The sequence below is a fragment of the Dromiciops gliroides genome, chromosome 1 (assembly GCF_019393635.1).
Source record: "Dromiciops gliroides isolate mDroGli1 chromosome 1, mDroGli1.pri, whole genome shotgun sequence".
NCBI lineage: Eukaryota > Metazoa > Chordata > Mammalia > Microbiotheria > Microbiotheriidae > Dromiciops > Dromiciops gliroides.
In genome coordinates this window covers 141591432-141615804 of record NC_057861.1, presented here as the reverse complement: position 1 = coordinate 141615804, position 24373 = coordinate 141591432, and the positions used below count along the sequence as shown (strand labels likewise).

At 37.7% G+C, this 24373-nt stretch overlaps 2 protein-coding genes across 2 annotated transcripts in view; both read left to right on the top strand.

Moving 5' to 3' along the window:
• Positions 1-24373, top strand: part of VPS13B (vacuolar protein sorting 13 homolog B) — a 996174-nt gene that overhangs the window by 828210 nt on the left and 143591 nt on the right. The gene's annotated exons all lie outside the window — the stretch shown is intronic.
• LOC122736788 (60S ribosomal protein L17-like) lies at positions 21205-21740 on the top strand. Its single transcript, XM_043979183.1, has one exon. It carries the CDS (start codon positions 21205-21207, stop codon positions 21736-21738), a length of 534 nt encoding a protein of 177 aa, XP_043835118.1. The 3' UTR covers positions 21739-21740.

The following is a 24373-nucleotide window of genomic DNA, read 5'->3' as shown; positions in this document are numbered from 1 at the left end:
GCTACAGAGGTTCATGTAGATGTTTGAGAGTTCAGAATTCTAAGGGGGAAAGTGGACTTGATAGGAGAAAGGGGAAGGAGATTTATTTTGGCGGTGCATGATTTCATAGACTTCCTTTATTGAAAAGGCAGTTTCTTGGCTTCAGAATTTAGTACAGAATTTCAAAATGGGAAAAATAAGAACTGGAATCCTTAAAAAAAAAAGTGTTCACAAGGGTAACAGGAAGAGAGGATACAAAAGCAAGCTGTGTAATTTGTTTATTTCTCGTGGAAAGAGGCAGTGCTGTAAGCCAAAGAAATCAATGCATTTGTGCACAATTCACTTTTGTTTATCACATTTAAAAGTCAGGGAAATGACTTTTTAAAGTAATAGTAGTATAATTATAAAAGCACCACAAGACTAAGTTGGAAGAACAAAGAACAAAAAAAGACTCGCATATTTGTAAGCCCATGGGAGACCACATGCTAACATCTATGCAATCTTTGTTCCAAGGTGCATTCATGACGTTCTTTGTATTTAATACACCAAGACCTTAGATTAAATCATTGTTTCTTCAGTTATTTTTCCCTTCATTCCTATTCATCTTCTTCATTCACTCATCAGATATCTATTGAGTTCCTATTATATGAAAGACACAGTGGAGAATACAGTCAATGATTTTCTAATCAAGGCCTTTCTTTTGGGAGCATATATTCTTTTCAATGATATAACTACTTATGACATTGGAAACTTCTTTGCTTCCATAACTATTGTCCCAGATTTTGTGAGAGGTTTTCACATGATGAAATCTTCTACAATCGATGTTGAATTTATATTATGATGATTGATATTGCTGTAATGGTTCTACCATGTTTATTTCCCAGAATTAGTTAACCTTCACATTTATCCTTGAGTTGTACCACATCCTTATCAAACTTTTAAAGTTGATAAACTTCTTTTTCTCTCTGTCATAATTATGAATCAGATACAAATGCTTCATATTATCTAAGAAATTTGGGACTGTATATGTCACTATATTATAAACTCCCAATTATATTATATCATCATTACATTACATCAGCATTTTAAGAATTTTTACTTTAATTGCTGTAGGTATAGTCTCTACCAGAGAATACACAGTCCCCATTATAACAATACATTATATTCATTAGTTGCCCCCCAAACTCATTACCTAATGGCCAACTTTCTAGGAATTAGACAAATATCAGTTTTCCAAAAAGTGAAAAGAGTGTATGAGCTCTGATTTATGAACTTAATTGCCATTCCTGAAAAAATAATCTGAAATATCTTATTAAAGGAAAGGCTTATATATAGGTGAGTTGATCTTTGACTAACACCTCACATGCACCCCACCACCACCACTCATAGCTCTGAAAGGCCAGAATACAATAAAAAAAGTAAAGAACAGATAACAAAGTATTAATTATATCCTATTTATCCTCTGTGTGTATGTATATATGTGTGTATGTGTATATATGTGTGTATGTATATATATGTGTTTATGTATATATGTGTGTATGTATGTATATATGTGTGTTTATGTATATGTGTATGTGTGTGTGTGTGTGTGTGTGTGTGTATATATATGATTACATATATTTTCCTCCATTAGATTGTAAGCTTCTTGAGGATAGGGACTGTCTTTTCCTCCCCAGCTCTTAGCACTATGCCTAGCATTTAATAAATATCTATTGTTTAAACATAAACACACCCGGTGATCATTTAGGAATATGAACAAAGTTCCTGGATTGAAGTAGAAGGGGAATCTGGTTATTAGCTGGAAAAACAATTGGTCATTCCTCTGGGTGACTCTTAAAAGAAAGAATATTCAAAAACGAGTCAGTTCAGGTGATCCCAAGCCAAGATCAACTTTGTGAAATGTTTTCTGTGTGAGAAACAAGTATACTTATGTCATGGATCACAGTATGTGGAAAGCAGTAAGGTGCAAGAATATGGGAAAGGTAGGAAAGAGCAAGGTTATGAACATCTTGAAAAGCCAAATAGAGGATTTTATATTTGATCCTGGAGATAATAGAGAGCCACTGGAGTTTATTGAATGATTGGGGGTTTGATAGGGAGGGGGGTCATGTCTGTGTCATCACCAGTCTAACCATCTCATTAGCTCCCTTGGGTTTATTTATCATCATTATGCAGATTACTCCTAGATCCACATATCCATCCCTAACCTCCCTCCTGAGCTCCAGTCTCACATCACAAACTGCCTCTTGGACATCTTCAACTGGGTCTCAGGAAGGCATCTCAAATTCAATATACAAAACAGAAGTCATTTTTTTCCCCCAAAAAAAGCTTCCCTTATTTCAAACTTCCAAACTGCTATCTAGGATATCACAAATCTTTCTAGTTACCCAAGCTCACAACCTTGGTGCCATCCTCTCTCTCTTGCATTTATGCCACATATCCAATTAATTGCCAAAGCCTATTGGTTCTACCTCCAAAACCTCTCTCCTATGTTCCCTTCTCTCCACTCATATAACCATAACCCTAGGTTCAGGCCCTCATCGTCTCTCTCCTGGACTACTATAGTGACATTCTAAATGATCTTCCGGCCTCAAGTATCTCCTCACTGCAATCCATCCTCCAATCAGCTGCCAAAGTGATTTTCCTGAAGCAAAGGTCTGACCATGTTACCCCTCCTCTGCTTAATAAGTTTCAAAGGTTTCTTATTCCCTCTAGAATCAAATATAAATTTTTCTGTTGGGTATTTAAAGTTCTTTGTAACCTTCCCCTTCCTATCTTTGTTCTTGTACTTTACTCTCCTCTGTATATTCTGTGTTGCAGCCACACTGTCTGTTAGCAGTTCATCAAACAGGACAGTTATCTCCCGTTACCGTGCCTTTCCAAGAACTGTTCACCACACTACAATGCTTTTGTAGCTTGGTTCAGGTACTGCCTTCCGCAGGAGGCCTTTCCTATTCCACCTAGCTGCTGGTACCTCCCCCCCCCGCCGCCAGTCTACCTTCCATCCACTCTGAATCTGTCTTGTAGGCCCTTAGTTATTTACACGTTGTCTCCCCGTTAGACTTCAAGCTCCATGAGGGTAGGGACTGTTTTTGTCATTCTTTATGTCTCCAGCACCTATTCCAGTGCCTGGCACACATAGTAAGTGTTTGCTCAAGGCACTAAAATTCATGGATATGAGAGAAAAGACTGTGTTGCATTAAGCAGATGCTACAGACACAAAAGGAGAATCCTTCAAAGAGCTGCTCAGAGTACTAACGTGACTAAACTGTGTAGAGCTTAAAAAGAGTGAGAGGAAGCATTCTTGGGTGTTTCTTTTCAGCTGGGTTAGGCTGTTTACTTATAGCTCCACATATGTTCCCAGAATTACCAAGTCTATTTATTTTATGTGCACCTCCTGCCCACTGGCAGTTGTACTAATGTGTCTCAGAGGGCTTTGCTCCTATCCATCATCTTTAGGAGTAGTACTTAAAGCCAGATATGAGATTCATTGTTGTTGAAAAGCAAAAAAGAAAGAAAGAAAGAAAAAGGAAATAGTCCTGGGGGCCTTTGGGAAGCAAGCAGTAGAGACAGCCTCTTAGGAACTGAAGATGGGAATGGGGGCTAGTAAAGCCTCTACAATGCTTTGTAAAGTACTTTTAACCAAGACAGTGTAAAAAAATCATTTGGTGTTGGGGAACAGAACTAGATCTACTTCTAAGTCTTTTCAATCCAGAAGCTATCTCCTCTTTGAACGTTTAAGAAAAAATATAAAAATATAAAATACTATATTCCCTAGGTCATTTCCATCTGCATAGAAAATATAAGAGCATCTGAAAATATGCAGTAAGAGTCTTTCCCTTTAGTGTTTGCATAGGGTAGTGGGAAAAGCCCTGGACTATTAAATGGGAAGTTTGGATTCTGATCCACTAATTGTTTTCTCATCTTCAAAAGAAGGCATTGGCCTAGGTGACCTCAGAGTCCTTCCAACTCTAAGTTGGTTGTTCTATTATTATAGGTTTTTATAAATATTCATTCGTGTATAGGAGTAACTGAAAGTAGACAACCATGCACTTTGTATTTTAGTAGGGAGAACAAGGTCCAAGTTAAGTAAATTGTTGAAGTCACTGAAAGTCAACATCTTTCCACATTTGAAATTTAGATACTTGTGACACATGATGACTCTGCAGAGACTGCTTCTACCTTGCCTCTTCCACTATACTCATGCTGTAACTTCTTACCAACCATTAACTGTCTAGAGATCCTTGTTTCAGCCATATCCTGCTCCCCACATTGGCCAGTCAGCAGGTATTTATTTAGTGCCTATTGTGTAATAGGCATCATGATCGGTACTGGGAGTACACTGTCAGACAAGCAATCTATAAATACCTAGTAAACATTTCCTATGTGCCTGGCATTGCGTTAAGTGCCAGGGATACAAATACAAGCAAAAAGAAGGAAGAATCCCTGCTCTCAAGAAGCTTGCATTCTAATTGAGGAAGACCATACATGAAGGGCATAGAAAGGACTAAAAAGCAGAGAACTGGAGGGCCAGGTACCCATTAGAGATAGGGAGAGGGGATGGTTTTGAAGTAAAGAGGATCAGAAGCACAAGTGGGGGGGGAAATGAAGTATGATTAGCCTGGGCCCCCAGAAAAAACTCACCAATGGGAGAAGGAGGTGAGCATAGTAGAGGGATGCCATGGGGTGAGAAAGCCCCAGATACTGAGGGAAGTTCCAGGGTAAGAAAATAGTTATGGTGGCAAAGAAAAGTGAGGAATAGAGCATGACCACCCTGAGCCTATCCCCCCAAAGGAAGTGAAAGACAAAGACAGAAGTGAAATAATCCCTGCCCAGAAGGAAGGAAGATAATCTATACATATGTGTATTTAGTGAATAAAGTGCTAGACCTGGGATAAGAAAGACCGGAGTTCAAATCCAGCCTCAGACACTTACTGGCTATTTGACCCTGGGCCCCTAATTGCTCTCTGCCTCACATTCCTCATCTGAAAAAAAGGAGATGGTTGGTTGGTTGGTTTTTTAAACCTACTTCCCAGGGAAGATAAAATGAGATTATATTTGTAAAGCATCTTTCAAATATTAAAGCACTATATAAATGCTACCTATTACTATCATTATATAGAAAGATATAAAATAGATACAAGATAATTTGGGGTGAGGGAGTCATTGGCAGCTGGGGAGGTGAAGAAAGGCTTCATGTTGAAAGTAGAGGTTGTTGAGGTGGGGATATATTCAATAGTGCCATGAGTAATGTGTAATAAGGATGGAAAAGTAGGATAAATCATGTCATGAAATACTTTAAATACCAAGATGAGGAGTTTATAGTGGGTCTTGGAGGTAGAAAGAAGCTAGTAGAGTTTCATGAGTGTGGAGGAGAGAAGAAAGAAAGAGAGAGAATATGAAGGACTATATCTTGTTCTAGAAAAGCCAGGAAACCAGTGTCACTAACCCTTCCTCAGGAGTTAAACAAAGGTTCTTCCTCCACCCTGAAGATAGGTGGTGCAGTGGATAGAGGGCTGGCCGAGTCCCCATGAAGACTCCTCTCTCTAAGTTCAAATCTGTGCTCAGACACTTACTAGCTGTGTGACCCTGGGCAAGTCACTTAACCCTGTTTGCCTCAGTTTCCTCTTTTGTGAAATGAGCTGGAGAAGGAAAAAGTACTTCAGTATCTTTGCCAAGAAAACACCAAATGGGGTAATCATCATCAACAACACTACTTCCATCCCTTGATAATATCTTAATCCATTTCTCTGGAAAATGGTGAGTGTTTATACATCCTTCAGATCTGATGGGTGGGAGAAGGAAATGATGTAAACAACAAATTCTTTGGTTAATTATGCTTTGTTAAAAGCTTTGGGGGCAGCTAGGTGGCGCAGTGGATAAAGCACTGGCCCTGGATTCAGGAGTACCTGAGTTCAAATCCAGCCTCAGACACTTGACATGTACTAGCTGTGTGACCCTGGGCAAGTCACTTAACCCCCATAGTCCTGCAAAAAAAAAAAAAAAAGCTTTATTATTTCCCTTAGTCCATTTACCTAAGAAAGACTTTTTTTTTTGTTTTAACCTCTTTACCTGCCTTAGCAGAAGACTTTTCCTTTAGTCTAGAAGAGGCTTTAGACAAAAATATTTTATCTTAACATTTTCAGAGTTATTATAAATGAGAATTTAAAAAGTATTCCATACAACAAATATTCATAGTTCTCACTCATCTTAAATTATCTCTTCTCCCTTTTGTAGTCAAACTCTTAGAGAAAGCCATTTATACTCCTTTCCTCCTTTTCCTCTTCATATTTTCCTTTTCAACTCCTTGCATTCTGGCCATGGGTCTCATCTCACAAGTGAAACTCTCCTGTCCAAAGTTACCCAAATGATCTCTTAATTGCTAGTTCCAGAGGCATCTTTTTCAGTCATCCTTTTTTATTTCCCTGCAGATTGAACACTGTTAATCACTTCTAGACACTCTTAGCTTCTGTGACACAGCCCTTTCCTGTTTCTTCTACTTATGACACTGTTTCTTCACAATCTGCTCTGTTGTATGATCATGCGTGAACCCCCAGGCTCTAGCCTGGGCATTGGTCTCTTGGGAGTTGTTCAGTGTCAGAATAAGATCCTATGGGCCTGTGTTCAATAGCCACCACTTCAGCACCCTCAGCCTGCCTCTTTTCTACATTTTTGACTTGTATTCTTTGACAGTTTAGTCTATGGTATCTGAAGAAAAGTTCGCCTTCCTGCATGGGAAATATATTGATGAGTGTAGTTTGGTGGGGGGGGGGGGGGGGCGGGGGGGGGCAGTTGTTAGATTTTGTTTGGTTTGGTTTTTAGAAAGCTAAGTTAGCAAATTAGATTTTTCAAATCAAAAACCAATAAATAGTTTGAAATGCTAGCATTCCTTGCCTTTCAAAAAAGGAGGAGGCAGGGAAGGAATCTGTCAATAAGATGTGCTTTTAAAATAAATGAAAAACATTTGCAAACTGAAAGAATCCTGAAGTCATTTTTATCCTGTGGCTTTATTTGGTGGTAGATATTTTATTAGCTTATTTCTGTTTTCCTGCTAAATACTCTTACAGAAAACATCCGTTTCATCTTTTAATGAAGGGCTTTGCTCAGTATTTGACTTGAGTGCTAAAGACTACATTACATTAGTATCTGCTTCTTTCCTCAGAAAATATTTTTAAAGGGGATGATAAATAGGAATTGAGAATTTTCTATTTTCCTAGTAAAAGCATATCTCAAAAAAACTGCTAAACAGAAACAATAGCTTAGTAAAATGAAGAAGAGGAAAGAATATAACACTGTAGAAGAAAAAAGAAGCCATCCTCCAACAGACTTTCTCTATACTTAAAAACTTTTCACCTCTGTGTTCTCAGAAGAAGCAATAGTTTCATTCTTTCCAGGACCAATCCCCTTCCACCTGTGCCCTTGTGATTAACCCATCCATGGCTTCCTTCAAGTTCCAACTAAAATCTCACCTACTGGAAGCTTTTCCCAATTCCTCTTAATTCTACTGCTTCCCCTCTGTTGTTTCCTTTTTATCCTATATGTAGCATGTTTATACGTATCTGTTTGCTTATTGTCTCTCCTATTAGATTTTTAATTCCTCAAAGGCAGAGACTTTATTTTGCCTTTCTTTATATCCCCAACACTTAGGAAAGTGCCTGGAACATAGTAGGCACTTAATACATGCTTGTTGATGACTGTTTTCTGACTAGATCCTACCCTTCTGGCCACAGGTCTTCTCAGACATCCCCTATCCACAAAAAAATTTCATCACCCAGCTTCCCCTTTGAGGTATTATCCCATTACCCTCTTCCCCTTCACTACCAAATTTTTAGGAAGAATAATTCACACTCACTGTTTCTCCTTTATCCCCATCCACATGCTCCTTGTGTCCTTGCAATGTGGTTTCTGGCCTCCATTGAAATTGTTTTCTCAAAGGTCATCATTGACTTATCTAGCCAACAAGTCCAGTGGTTCTTTTGCTCTCATCATCCTCTTTGACCTTCAGGATTTGAAATTGTTTATGAATCCCCTTCTAACTACTTCCTTTTCTTGTCTTCTGTGGCACTTTGTTGGTTCCCTTCCTGCCCTTTAACATCCTACATATCTTTCAAAGCTAAAATGTTACTTTCTCCTTGAAGCTTTCCCTGATTCTTCTCAACCAGAAGTGATCTTGTTCCAATGAATTTTCATAACACTTTGTAACTTTGACCATACCTCATTCCAATGGTGTTATCAGTTTTTGTATAATTAATAGTAACAATACCTGACAAAGTTAGATAGTCCTTTAAGCTTTACAAAGCTTTTTCATGTTATCCCCCTTAAGCCTCACAACAACCCTATAAAATAGGTACAGTTTTATTCCCATTTCACAGATGATAAAATCTCTCCCACCAGATTCTTCCTTCATTTGAGATCATTAACTATATGGTAATTTTTTTTTGCAGGATTCTTAGATTTGTACAAGAATACACTCTAAGGTTCCTTTAAAAATTGAGCTCCATCTCCATTGTTAACATTTTGACAGGTCTATTTGCTGGTTAGAGACATAAAATTATGAAGTTTAAGAGCTACTGCTATTGGCTGATTAACTAGAAATTAAAATAATGTATTTCTGGGTTCCTTTCTATAGGGTTCACAGACTTATGGAAATCACCCAGGGATTAACCTTGGAATCAAATAAATAAGAATTGCATTTACCTCTAATTCCAGAGGATAAATAGCTGAGATCACTTATTCTAAGAATTTCTTTTCAGCCACTTATCACATAGAAAAACTTTCTCATTCAGATGAGTGGGGATTTCAATCTATTTTGTAAAGAATGCACACACCTAAGAAGTTTGGGGAAAAAAGTTTAAGTCATGAATATTCAGGCTGATTAGGAACTTAAGTACTTTTTTAATGGCTGAGGGTGGGTTATGATATGCTGTTTCCCCCCTTTAAGAAGTGATGAACACAGAACCAAAAGAGCTAGGACCTTTTAAGCTCTTTAGATAACTTCCCCCTTGTAATGGGGTCATGAAAAGGCACTACCTGAATGCAGTGTCCTAGTTCTGACACTGCTCAGCTGCTTTACTTCTTTGGAACTCAGTTTCCTAGTTTGTAAACCAAGGGGGTTGGTCTAGATGACCTCTGTAGGCCATTCAAGTGCACAATTGTGGTATCTTATTCTAAAGCAGTTTTTGAATATTTTAACCATTGTTGGGGAGTTATCATTTCTCCTTTAAATATTTACTTTTAAAAGGATCATAGGATCATTGATTTGGAGCCAGAAGGGACCTTAGAGAACATTTAGTCCAGCCCCCTCATTGTACACATAAGGAAAATGAGGCCCAGAGAGGAGATAAAGAAACCTGCCCAAGGTTACATAGGCATTAAGAACCTAAATCTTTTGACTAGGTTAATAATAATGCCTCTGACTTCAAATCCAGAGTTCTTTTCACTGCATCAGAGATATGGTTTGTTGCATTCTTAATGGTGATTTTTTTGTTGTTGTTGTTGTTGTTACATCTGGGGACCAAATGTTTTCTTGGGAATGCATCTCAGAAATTGTGTCAGTTAAAAGGAAAATATGGTTCGATCTATAGAAATTTGGTGTACAGGCAATTTTTTTTTCCAAGAATGCATCTGTTGAGTAAAGTGTGGTTCACCTCTTATTGAAAGATGAGATGATTATGTAGCTGGTCCCATTTACAAGTTTACATTTGATTTAAAGGGCACTGAGAGTGAGTGGAATTATACATCTATTCAACTAATGGGATATCTAGAGGCAGAAAGTCCAGTAAGAAGGTTGTAATAGTCTTGACCTGAATTAACCAAGGTCTGGATAATGGCTGGTGGAATGTATATACAAGAAAGGCTATATCCATATACTATTATATATTAAACAGCTCAACTTGAGAAATTATTAGGTTTAAAAAAACAAAGAAGCATGAAAAAAATCACCTTGAGGGATGAGGAGTGAGAGACAAGTAAAATGGTGATCCTGCCCACAGAGATGCATCTTTTGCTTTTAAGGAGAGGATAAACTGTATTTGACACATTAAACTTGGACTCCCGATCTCTAATCCCACATCTGCAATAGCCAGTTGGCTACTTTTATTAGGTGACTTGCTATCACCTGAAATTGTAAATGTCTAAAATTATATTAATTATCTTTCCCATAAAACTAGCTGGTCTTTCTAAATTCCCTATTTTCTGTCAGCGATCCCATAAAGGCAAAGTGTGAAGAACAATATCTTACCAGTAATTTATACTTAAAACATCAAACTTATGGTTGACTGCTCCTTCTCCCTCATTTACCAAATCTAATAAGTCATCAAGTCCTATAGTTCTTCTTTCAAAATCTTTCTCATATAGTGGGCGGCTAGGTGGCGCAGTGGATAGAGCACCGGCCCTGGAGTCAGGAGTACCTGAGTTCAAATCCGGCCTCAGACATTTAACACTTACTAGCTGTGTGACCCTGGGCAAGTCACGTAACCCCAATTGCCTCACTAAAAAAAAAAAAAATCTTTCTCATATACCACTTCCTTTCCATTCCCACTGCTATCCTCTAACTTAAGCCTTTATTACTTCACACTTAGATGACTAAGTGAATTCCCTGACTCTAATTCATGTTTGTCCTCCTACATAAAGCTTTGCTAAACTCTTCCAGGCCACAATGATGTCACAGAGTCATTGGATTTCAGAGCTGAAAGGAACTTCAGGAGTCATCTAGCCCAGCCTATGTAAGAAAGTCACCTCCACCATACAAACCTAACAAGTGGTTATCTTGCCTCTGCTTGAAGTCCTCCAAAGAGGGAAACACGCCACCTCTGGAGGCAACCCATTCTATTCTAGCCTAGCACTAATGGTTAGGAAGTTTTTCCTTCATTAAGCCTAAATTTTCTTCTTATCAGCTTTTGCTCATTGCTTATTGTTCTATCCTCTGACCAAGCTGAACAAGTCTAATCCCTTCTTCACATCAGAGCACTTAAAATGCTATAAGAGAAGACAGCTCACAGGTCTACCTTGAGCCTTCTCTTCTATAACTTAAACATCCCTAAGTTCCTTCAGCCTGTTTTCATAGGATATAATCTGAAGAGTCTTCACTATCCTGATCACCCTGCTCTGGATGCTCTCAAGCTTATGAATGTCCTTCTTAAGTTGTGGTGCCCAGAACTGAGCACAGAACTTCAGATGAGGTCTTGTGAAGGCTGAGTACAATGGGCTATCACTTTTGTATTCTTAGAAGCTAGTATTAATGCCGCCCAAGATCTGTTAACTTGATTAATATTGAACTTTTGGTCTCTTAAAACTCTCAAATTGTTTTCAGGACAACTGCCTCCTAACTATGCCTTCCCCTTAGTGTACTCGTGGAGCTGGGGTTTTTGTGCCCAAGTGTGTAATACTTTATTTATGTTGAATTTCATCTTATTAGATTGAGTCCAGTTTTCAAGCCTGTAAGAATCTCCTTGGACCTGACTCTGTCATCCAGGATCTCTCCCAGCTTTGTATCATCTGCAGATTTTAGGAGCATAAACACCACACAGCCAAGTGTTACATATCTTCCTGCCATGTTGATAGTGAAGTATCAACAACTGTACTCTTAGCCCTTTCTTTCTAAACCAAGAGCTCCTACAGAAAACAATATTGTTAAATTATACCCTTATTTCAGAAAAGAAATTGGTTGTGGATTCTGAACACTAGAGACATTGATCTCTTTAAAATATCCAGGATTGATTTTTTTTTTTTGCAAGGCAATGGGGGTTAAGTGACTTGCCCAGGGTCACACAGCTGGTACGTGTCAAGTGTCTGAGGCCGGATTTGAACTCAGGTACTCCTGAATCCAGGGCCGGCGCTCTATCCACTGTGCCACCTAGCTGCCCCCAGGATAGATTATTAAACAAAGGTTTCTTAACAAAAAGATGTGGATGGTTTCCCATCTGCTCTAGTTGAGATAAGATCATGTATCAAATGAAGTATTGTTAACAGAAGACAGTCATGATATCCAGGAAACAACATTCATCACTAAAGAACAAATCATGCCATTCCAACATTATTTCATTTTTATAGGGCTGTTACACTAATGGCAGCATGATGATACCTAGTGTTGAACCTAAAGTTGGGAAAATAAGTTTAACTCCTAACTGACACTTGCTAGCTATGCAATGCTGGCTTCTGAGCTTTATGTAGTTCTCTAGTAAGGTTTATATAGATCTCGATCTCCATTGGTAGAGGGAGTTCTCCTATCAATGAAATTACAGATTCTTGACTCATCAACTGGACTGGCAAATGAGGGGAGTGACATAGACATAGTCTATTTGGATTTCAGCAACTCATTTGACTAAATCTCTCATTCTATACATGTAGAAAAATGCATAGATACAAACTAGAAACAATTATTGCCAGATGGATTTGTTAAACAACTGTACCAAAAAAATATTGATTAATGGATTGAGTTCAACCAACAGGGAGACCTCTAACTAATGGTATGTTACAGTACTCTGTTTGGGTCAACATTTTTATCAGTTACTTGCATGCAGAAAGAAGACATAGAAAGCTTATTTATACAATTTGAAGGTGGAGTAAAGCTGGGCAGAATAACTAATGTATCAGATGACAGAATTAGGATTCATTCAGCAATTCAACAACCATTTATTATGCACTTACTATGTGCAAAACTCTGTGCTGGTTACTGCTTGGGGAGAAATAAGATACTCTTTCTGCTCCGTGAGGCCACGCCAGCAGGATGAAATTTAACAGGCATAAATGTAAAAGCAGGATTAGCTTTAGGGAGAGAGGAGTAGAGAACACAAAAGAAAGCTTTAGGAAACATGCACATTGAGGAAATAGTGAAAGAAATGGGGAAGATGATTCCAAAAAATGAGAAATAGAATTAAAATATAACAGTACCCTAGAAGCAAGATCTCATCTCAGGCATATTTAACCACTATTGGTTATCCTGGGTTCTCCAAATCAGTGCCAGCAGACTAGACTATAAGGTGTAGCATATCCACCCAAGTGTGAAAGAGTCCAGAATGGACCCAGTTTTAAGCCATGCCTGTCGTCTAAGTATCAGCCTGACTTAAGAAGCTCTTCACCTTAGGGTTAACTATGTATTGGCCAAAACAACTAAGTGACATGGGAGTGAGAACTTCACTCACCAGACACTTCTTAAGTATACTAAATGTGCAATGTGCCGTGTTAGATACTAGAAATTAACATATCCCTTGCCTTGGAGGAGCTTACATTCTACTGGTAGAATGTTTTCTCTATTTTATCCTTGTCTATTGTCTCCCCATTAAATTGTGAATTGTTTTTTATCTGTCTTTGTATCTCCAGCACTTAATACAGTGCCCACCACAGAGTAGGCAGTAAATAAATGCTTGTTGACTTGATTCAACAGGGACACAGATAAGTAAATATGCAAGATCATTTGAGGAAAGAGGCAAGTCCATCAATTAGGGGCATCAGAAAAATCCTCCTTTAGAGATCCTATCTAAAAATAAGACCTCTAACAGTCAGACATAAGGAGTGTCATTTGTCAAATATAACTAAAATTATAAATCCATGAAAAATTCATGGATCTTGGCCAGACCTGACCTCAGTGCCCACAGACTTCTTTATGCTGGCCTGGACAGGAAAAACTGCCTCTTTGTGGTTTGGTTTTTCTTTCTTGGATTTCCCAGTAGGAATCAACCTGGTACATGTTTCTCGATCTGTTTGGAGGACATGATGGAAGCTTCCTGTACTTCTTCCTGCTGTTCCATCTTGACTTCTCTAAATACAGGGGTTCTTACAGGGTTGATGAACATTTAAAAAAATATTTTGAAAGCTATTTCATCATAGTTGGTTTTCTTTGAAATCCCATACATTTTATTTTCTGCATTTAAATAAAAACATTCTAAGAAAAAGTCCACAGGTCCAGACTATGAAAGGTATCCATGCCACCAAAAAAAACAAAACAAAACGTTAAGCCTTGGTTCTAATAGATCTCTCCTCTCTGTTTCCATTCTCTTACCACTCTAGTCCATCCCACACCTGCTACCAAAGTAGTATTCTTTAAGGGAAAATATGACCATTAATTTCCCTACTCAATCAGTTCTACTGGCTTCCTGCCATCTCTTGGATGAAATAGTCTCCTGGTTTAACTTTTAAAGCCCTACCCAACCTTGCCTCAGCCTGACTTTCCTGCCTCATTACTCTACTTCCTGTACACTGCGACTCAACCAAATTGGTTTTCTCGCTGGTCTTCACTGAGAATGCCATCTCCCATCTCCATGCCTTTGTCTTAGTCATACTTCATGCCTGGAATGCACTGCTACTTGTCTCATAGAATCCCTCTTTTCTTTTAAGATTAATTAAGATGACTCAGGTACTATCTTCTGTCTGAAACCAGTCCTGATTCTCACAACTGACAATGCCCTCTGACTCAAACTACTTTGTATTAACTTATATATATATATATATATATATATATGTATGTATGTATGTATGTATATGTGTGTGTGTATGTGTATACACATGGCTTACATCTGTATCTCTTTTAAGTTTGTATTTGTGCCATATGTATTTTATGTGTATTTGTTGCCTCTCCTGTTAGAATGTAAACTCCTTGTTTTGTTCTCTCTACTTGTATCCCTGTACCATACTGCCTCCCGATAAAATGGCTCTTGTTGGAATTAAACCCCAAACATTAGCATTATTTGTTGTTGTTCAATTGTTTTTCAGGCGTGTCCAACTTTTCTTGATCCCATTTGGGGTTTTCTTGGCAAAGATACTGAAATGGTTTGCTGTTTCCTTCTCCAGCTCATTTTCCAAATGAGGAAAATGAGTCAAACAGGATTAGGTGACTTGCCTAGGGTCACACAGCTAGTAAGTATCTGAGGTTAGATTTGAACTCAGGAAAATGGGCCTTCCTGAATCCAGTCCAAGTACTCTATCCACTGTGCTACCTAGTCACCTATCTTTCTTCATATCATTGAGTAATTTGCAAGTCATATGAGTAAGCTAAATTTTTTGACACTGTCTTCCTTACTAATAAAAAGGTACTTTGGAGTAAAAAACACAAGCAGCTTTTTTTAAGGACCGTAAATATTCCTTAAAAGGAAAGAAATTATGTATTATCACTTGTGGAAAAAAGGGTTTCATGTGATGTTTTAGCCGTAATTTTCCTAACCCACAGAAGTAAATCCAATGCCATAAGCTACATAATACCCCAAGGCAGAGGTATATACTCTCATTAGTTTTAGTAGAAATTGTTCGTGCATAAATAAGGGGAAGATTGGCTCTATAAATATTATTCCTTGTTTATATGGGAAAGTAAATGGGCTAGTCTAAAATGCAAAATCTCTGTAATGGAAAAAACAGTGGTACCACATTATTCAACAAAAACTATGAAAAGTTAATATGTGTAAGGCGGATATGGCCTGCCTTCTATAGGCCTCACCAATAGGCAGGCCATAGTCCAAATCCAAACTACAGGACTACCAAAGCCAGATGATTATCTAGCCAGTGAGGTGTAGATTAGGCGAGTATGGAAGTTCCCTAAATGTACCAAATATCAGGCTATGCTTGTGTCACCAATCGAATATTATCCCATGCTGCCTCCCAATAAAATTGCTCATGTTCTGAACCTCCCTTTCCTCATATATAAAATGAATATAATTACTAAAGGAATGACTGCACAAGATTGCCAAGAAATTCAAAGGAGAATGATGTATGTAAAGCATTTTGCAAACTACAAATGTCAGTGACAATGATGCCACTGATGATGAGTTTATGACCTGGGGCTAGTCACTCTACCTTCTGTGAGCCTTAGTTTCCTTATTTATATAAGCCAGAGATAATGCATAGTCTGCCTACTTCACAGAATTATAGGGAGAATCCAGTGAGCTAATGGATGTGAAAGAGCTTTGTAAAAGGGCATAGTCATAACCAAACGACATGTCAAGGTCCTTTATTGCCACATGATTCTTACTTTAATGAAATCAGATAGGAAAAGAGTATGGAAATATAGATGTATGTGACTTCTTTATGGCCAAAATATAGGGAAAATTACAAAATACAGATGTCTGTCAGGCATGGGCCCCAAAGGGAAAAAAGATTCAAGAGTAAAAAAATAGATTTATTTTTAAACATAACTGGCTCTTAACCAGAAGAAATGATTTTCTTAAGACTTAGATGAAACTCTCAAGTCATAGCATCTAGTGAAGGTGAAGGAAGGTCCTTTGGTGAATGAGAATATACAATGTTTTTTTTTTAAATCGTAATTTATTATATTCAAGGGAACAGAACCTAGTTCAGTTTTTCAGAATTGGAGACATATCCCATACTTCAGAAATGAATAAAACTCTAATGCTCTTGAAAATTCCAGTATTCATTTCATTCATTAAGTAAAAATAAAGGACTTGGAAAATTTTACAATTGAGTAAATTTAATAAGAATTCATTTCAATTCAACAAGTATTATTAATGACTATGTACAAGTCATTATGTACCAAAGATATGAAGGGGTGTGTGTGTGTGTGTGTGTGTGTGTGTGTGTGTGTGTGTGTGTGTGTGTGTGTGTGTGTGTGTGTTCAAGCTATATACAAAGCAATTTCCAAAGGCAGGCCACAGGTGTGATATGAAGGGTAGTTTGGTAACACTAGAACAAAGATTCCAGAGAGCACAGTAGTAAGACAAGGAAAAGTATGACAGGAACAACAGGGCCATGGAGTTAACGTGGATGGAAATGAGAGAAGTAGGGGAGAGATCTAAATAATTGGGAAAATATCAATTGCTTCTGGATAGACTGAGCTAATATAATTTTTTAAAAAGAGAGAGAGAGAAAGAGAGAAGTAGGGTAGATAGGTTTTAGCTAAGCAAAATCCCAAAGATTCTGGGTAGAGCCATACAGAGAAGACAGTTTATTGTGATGTTCTTTGCAGTAGCAATGATAACATTCATTTGATTATCTGCCCCTGACAAAGAGGTAGAAAGGAGGAGAACGGGCCCCACAGCAGCCAACAAATGTCTATGTGTTCCCTGGACCAGGTTGGTTACAGGAAAATGAGAGGCTTGAGAAGGTCACCTTCAGCTAGGTTGGCTCTGCAGCAGGAATCGCTGCAGGTTGCATAGATTATATTACTCTCCGTTTTATTTAAAGTTTCTTAAAACAATTATAGTTTACACATGTTTTAATAAGTTTGCAATCTACAGATATCATCCTAGGTTACCTTAGTCACTGTAAAGTAGAAAATGAACCACTTGGAGAGAAATAAGCTTAGCGTTTGATATTTTCAGGATGTTTTGCATGGTAGGCACTTAATGTCTGTTGAATTGTTGAGTATATAAACAGATGTATTTTCTAGCACCTTGTTGGCTTTTCAGTGGTGCTCAGGAAATATAAGTTTGGAATCATTCATATTAAACTACTGTAACTCATTATTTCAGGAAAGATTTGATCTGACAGTCAACAGGAAAAGAATTATGATCAATGTCAAAGGCATTCATTTTTTCCTTTTAATGGCAAATATCTCATGTTTGGCTGACCGTCTCCTTTCTGTTTTGCATTCTCCTTTGGGGCTACAGTGTTGAATTAGGCATTTGAGAATTGGGGAAATGGTCTTTTGGAGAAACCACAATTTTTGCTCATGTTCAGATTTATTTCTCACATTTCAGAAGCGAGTGTTTTAAATATTCAGGTAATTTGTGAAGTTTTGTGAACTAGGTTTAGGTTATTACTTGTCTGACATGTTCATAGCAACCAAAAAGTAAATGTTTGCTTTTTTACACTCTGGATTCAAATATGATATCTGATTTATATCTGACCCAATTTTTTTTTCTTTTTTTTTGCGGGGCAATGGGGGTTAAGTGACTTGCCCAGGGTCACACAGCTAGTAAGTGTCAAGTGTCTGAGGCCGGATTTGAACTCAGGTACTCCTGAATCCAGGGCCGGTGCTTTATCCACTGCGCCACCCAGCCGCCCCCTGACCCAATTTTAAACATATTAATATAACAAATACAATTTGTTTTTGGTGCTATCAAGTTTATTGCTAAAATGTCCATGTAATAATAAGCAATAACAACAATAGCTAAAATATGTGAAATTTTAAAATTGAATCAAATGAAGTTATCCAAGTAGTCCTGCTTTTCAATGTAATCCATTCCTGGTGAGCATGTCTTAAAATACATGGCACTTAAGTTACCTGATTATGTGCCTACTCTCACCTTCTTTCAGTCAGACTTACCTGGAAATAGTAGAATAACTAGTTGGAGGTGGCATTAAATGAGCCATGGTTTCTGGGAAGAGATTAAGAACAAGTAAGGCCCTGGAGCCAGATAACTACAAGATGCTGCCTCCAATGATGCAATCATTATGACATCAAATGAGATTATATTTGTAAATCTCATAGTACTTCCCTCCCCTCATTATTTATAATGCAGTTTGTAATTGAAAATGGTTTTGGAGGACTTGTGGGGACAAAGGACTATTTTAATTTACCCCTGTATAATTCTCTAATGTGCAGCATCAATGAAAAGAAAATAGAAATAAAAACCAGGGAAAAAATAGAAATTGCTTATATTCTTTGAGAAGTAGACACAGACATGAAGAAGTAAATCTGCAGAGTTGATATTCCTGTAGAGTTAATATCCTTCACGTAAGGTCTATGCAATGGCTATTATTGTATGCTGTAGGCCTTTCTCTAGGCTCTTTTTTTTTTTTCAAGAACAAACCCATATAATATCTCCTCTATACCACTTCAGTTTCTAGAGGAGGAGACTCAAAATTTAGTTTAGTTCCTCCATAGCAATGGTCCTACCAATTTCCCATTTTGATGCAGCCTGACTGACAGGTGAGTCCTTCTGCTGAGCTGGGGCCCTGAAGGTCACTCCTCAAAATCACTCCTCTTCAAGCTATTAACATTGATTCCTAAACCCAGCCTTGATTCTGCCTCCCAAATTCCTGTGGCTTGTTGTCCCAACCCTTTGAAGCACCCAAAGCCAAAAGCCACATTCCCTTCACCTAGAAGGTTAAAGAACAAAAGAAAAGGCCCAAGGCTCATTTATCAGGAACCATGGGGCCTCACAGGGAGATATTCCTAAGGCCTCTTTCTATACCACATTGTCTCTCATTGGACACTAAGAGCACAAGAGTCACCAAGATTCCCCCAAGAGAACAAACAGAACTCCTCTAGACTTCATGACATCACATAGTTATCAACAAAGTACTTAAGTTATGTTCTAGTTAATAGATACCTAATTTCTTTTTTGAATGAGGAATTATTACACAACTGTTCCACCTCCTTTTCTGGTTGTATACCTCTGATAACTACTATTGTGCCACTTTCTCTGTATAGTTTTTCATTGTTAATATTTTGCATGCTATTCATGACTGCTATGCTTCTCCATTGCTCTTATGGTGATCTACAACTTTAGTTCTTGGGAGATGGTGCTTTGTATGGCTTGTAGTCATGCAGCATCCCCCAAGAATATTATCATTATAGAGTGGGTCTGTGTTAAGAGAAACTTGAGGTCATTAAAAGCATTATTCATTTTCCCAGAGTCAATCGACCTTGTTCTTCTTGTGTTCATTTCTTGGCCCATCTGCATTATCTATGCAAGATGAATGTATTGACAGAGCAACTCTGATTTTTCTATCCAACTTCATATCATAGGTTCAATCTATAGGAATTCTTCATTTTTTTTTTTCCTGCATGGATAATCTAGTCAAATCTTTTGAGTAATCTCATTTAGGAAGCTCCGTGGTACTCTGGAACTTGATACAGTAAGACCATGTTATTCACAAATTAGAAGCATCTATAGGACTCTATCTTGTATATGGACCTCTTCTTCCATATCTTTGTGCTTGGCTTCCTCCCTGACAAAGGCAAGCACCTTTAGAAAAAGCCAGACTATCATAAAGGGTATTCTACAGCAAACATATCTTTACCATCATGCAGTTGAATGAATAATACAATCCCACTGTGCTTATTTTTTTAGTATAAAAACTGATTCCTTCAAATGAAATACCACCTTAAAGCCTCTCTTCTAGCCAACTGTCTATGATACATATCAAAATCATACATGGTTCCTTGAAATTTGCAACAGCAGACATAAGTTTGTTATATAACCCTCTGATTAATATCATGCCAGTGGTAAAAGAGGTAGGTATATACTTGCCAAAGGTGTTTGCCACTTAGAATGTATTAAGCAAAAAACAAAAACAAAAAAAGAGAAATATGTAAGTTCTATTCACATACTGAACATCCCTCAAACATTACCCATATAGACATTGCTTTTGGAATGTGTCATTTGTCACTTAAAGATCCATTCATTTAATAAATAATTATTGAGCATCCATTCCATGCTTGTACCATTCTAGGGTCTTTAGGAGATACAGAGAACAAAATATCATACAATGTTAGAACTGAAAGGGACTTTAGCAATCTCATTTATTCTCATTTTACAGATGAGGAAACTGAGGCTCAGAGAGGTAAGGTGATTTTCCTAAGGTCACACAACTCTAAGTGGCCAGTCTAGTGTATTCTCCATTGTTCTCTCCTGTTTCCCTCTATAGGTTATACTCTATCCCCTATGGGGGTTTATACTCTAATAGGGAAGACAAGCCATAATAAAAAATGTCTACATGACATTTTGGAGCAATTTGGACATCAAACGTCCTAGCTATTCAGAGGATACCTGCAGCAAGAGTGATCTGGGAAGCCTTCTCAGAAGAGTTGACCAAAATGCTTATTCCCTAACTGAGGGAATGGTTTAACAGAGAGAAAGGTAAAGGCGAATTTGGGAATAGACTCAGGAGACTGGAGCAGAAGGTCCCAGTAAGGGAGTACTAAAAGATATGGATAGAGAAATGGATTGGGGCCAGAACTTAGATACAATTCTTTAGAGTCATCAATTACAAACAATTTCACTTTTCCCACACTGAAAGTTAATATGTTTAATTACCTAGATTGACAGCCACTAACTCAGGTTACTGTTTTGAAAACTTTACACCATATATGTGTGATAGAATAATGGGAATTGGCAGACGCCCAGGGGCCCCACCTGAAGATTGATTTAGAATTGATTGAATTGGGTGAGACTCAGAAACTGACTGAGAACCTACTTAAGAATGATTAAATTGAGACCACACATGGCCTACCCTGAGTAGGGTGTTGTTCTCAGAGGCTATATACTACACCATTAACAGGAGACCACTCTCCTTCCTCTTCCCTTGAGCTGTCCTAGGTAATCAGTTAAAATGGTGAAGTGCTCTCTTGATCCAGAGAACCCCACAAAATCATGCAAGTCAAGGGGTTCAAATCTCCGGGTCCACTTCAAGAATACCCATGAAACAGCCCAAGCTATCAAGGGCATGCACATCCGAAAAGCTACCAAGTATTTGAAAGATGTCGCATTGAAGAAACAATGTGTTCCCTTCCGTCGATACAAAGGTGGAGTTGGCAGGTGTGCCCAGGATAAGCAGTGGGGTTGGACACAGGGCTGTTGGCCCAAAAAGAGTGCTGAGTTCTTGCTGCATATGCTTAAAAATGCAGAAAGTAACACTGAACTGAAGGGTTTGGATGTGGATTCTCTTGTCATTGAGCATATTCAGGTTAACAAGTCTCCCAGGGCTCATGGCCGAATCAACTCATACATGAGTTCCCCTTGCCATATTGAGATGATACTGACTGAAAAGGGACAAATTGTTCCTAAACCAGAAGAGGAGGTTGCTCAAAAGAAAAAGATATCCCAAAAGAAACTGAAGAAACAAAAGCTTATGGCACCGGAGTAAATGTGGCATTAATATGCAAATAAAAGTGAAAAACCGTGTTTATCCTTAAAAAAAAAAAAAACAACAACCAAAAAAAACCAGGAGACCACTCTCAACCAATCAGCTTGAAGGACCTCCCCTTTTGGGGAGGGAGACAGGAAGTAGGAAGCAGAGGCTGGCTCACTGGAACTCTCTCTTATCGCCTGGGATTTTGGAGTGGTGATGGCAGGGGCAGAACAGAGTAGAAAGATCTACTCTACATGTTCTCTATAGAAGCACTAACTTCTAATATACTTTAATAAATCCTTAAAAGCCTAAACTCTTGCTGAATTTATCAGTAATCTTAACCAGTTTCTCCCCCAAAACTGGGGGGCAGGGCAGGTTAGGACCCACATTAGATTTTAAACATCACATAGGCAATTCACTTAATCAAGTTGTAATTATACAGGTTTATTTTTTAATTTTTCATACCCTTTACAATTTCCTCCTCTTTACTGTCTGCCTACTAACAATTTTTCTTCTCAGCATCTTTGAGTCAAAATCACATTGGTCTAGTAGCTCCAAGTAAAAGATTCAGTGATCTTATTTACATTATTAATTTGATTTGCATGTCCTTTCCTCCAAAAAAGATGCAAAGACTAATGCCAACCCTCCATATAATAAATATTTTCAAATTAGTCTGAATGTGGTTCTATTATAAATTGAAGAGATAAATTCATAAGACAATATTTTAACCTTTTGTTTCACTGAATACAATATACTTGTCAAGTGGTCATCCAGCTTTTGCTTGAAAAGAAAGATCAATCTGGCAACATTTTGAAGGACTGGATTGAAAGATATGGGATGGATAATAGAGTAAAGGCAGGACAGTCTGTTTCAGTACTCAAGTAGGTGGTGATAAAGGGCTGTAACCAGGGTGGCAAGGGTAGAAATAGCAAAGAGAGACTGAATATTGAGAGATATTTGCATTGATATTTGCATAGAATCAGGAACACTTGGTTGAAGAAACTGGAGTTGTTTAGCCTTGAGAAGAGCACTTAGGGAGGACATGGTAGCTGCCATGGCTTGTATTGGATTTCCTTTGTTTAGAAATTTTCAAGCAAAAGCTGGATGACCACTTGACAAGTATATTGTGTTAGGTATACTTTTTCAGGTATATGTTGGACTAGAATCTCAGAATCTTTTCATCTCTAAAATTCTTTGATTCTTTAACTAATTGGCTATGAAAAGTTATAGGTGAGAGAAGAGTCAATGAGAACACCAGAGTTTTGAACGTGAGAGTGGATAGCTACTAACAGAAAAATCTGAGTCAGAAGAGCGTAGGGGAAAGATACTGTCATTTGTAACATTGAATTTGAGCTAGTACTGGGACATCCTGGTGGAGATGCAATTGGCAGTTGAATTGCAGGCTTGGCACTCACAAAGGAGATCAGAGTTAGATCTATACAGAGAATGCAAGCAAGCTCCCTGAGAGACATCCACACAGAAATCATTTGGCCATTTTGTTCTTTAAAGTATTGATCTTATTTATCTACCTTTTAAAATGTTCTGTAATTCTGACTTTAATTTGTACTGAGTTTAAATTGACCTCTCCTATTAGTACAAATTAATAAGGCTCACTGTATCTATCTCTGCCCTTTCTTCTCATGAACAATTAAAAATCAACTCATTGAATTATGCATATTTGAATTTTTATTGTGTCATAATTTACCACATTCCAAGTAGTTTGATGTATGTATTTTTCCCCTTTTTTACCAGATAATCAGAAGATCATAAATTTAGATCTGGAAACAACCTTAGAGGTTCAAATTCATAGAGCTAGAGCTAGGAGAAACCTCAGAGGCCATCTAGTCTAACTCTCATTTTGCAGATGAAGAAATGAGGCCAGGAAAGGTTAAATGACTTTCCCACAGTCTCACAGCCAAGTTAGTGGTAGAGGCAAAGATCTGAACTTTTGACCTCTAATTACAAATCCAGTCTGTTGCTGAAGCACCATAGATCATATTAGCTAATTTTTAAAAATTTTTAACAAATAAACCCTAAGTAGCATATATCATAAATGACAAACTTTTAGTCTTAAAAGCCCTTAGAAATCATCTTGTAGCCCAACCCTCTTATTTTAACAGATATAGAGACAGACCCAAAGCAGTTAAGTGATTAGCCTGTATTCATAAAGATAGTTATGTCTCCTAAAATCCAGCCCAGAATTCTTTATACTCCACAATATATATCTGATTGTCTTTGGTAAAACCTTCACAAGTAGGAATAACACAAAGAGTACCAGGTGATTTTGGAACTTGTCGTTTCTAAGAAATATATTTTACAAAAGTTTTCATTTTCTTCACTTTAATTTTGACCAAAAAGTTCTTTGTGTGTTTAGATTGTTTCTTTTATGGGGATGGGGGGAAGGAGTCTCTTTAAAGATTACCTATTAACCACCTGCATTTGCTCTAAACCTGGTAGCTTGATAAATTGATGAGATAACTTGGTCACATGTTTAAAAAAACAAAACAAAATATAAGTCCTAATAAAAGAATGTTATGTATTTCCTTTAAAAGGTTAAAAAGTATTTCTCAGGGCTCTTAAATTACCATATTCTGATACCAAGGGAAAATAAAACCTGGACTCAGAGTCTTGTTTGTACTTAGAGGGCTTT

Bases quoted from the DNA above. Each gene is read 5' to 3' on its own strand.
- LOC122736788 (XM_043979183.1), top strand. From the start codon at position 21,205: ATGGTGAAGTGCTCTCTTGATCCAGAGAACCCCACAAAATCATGCAAG.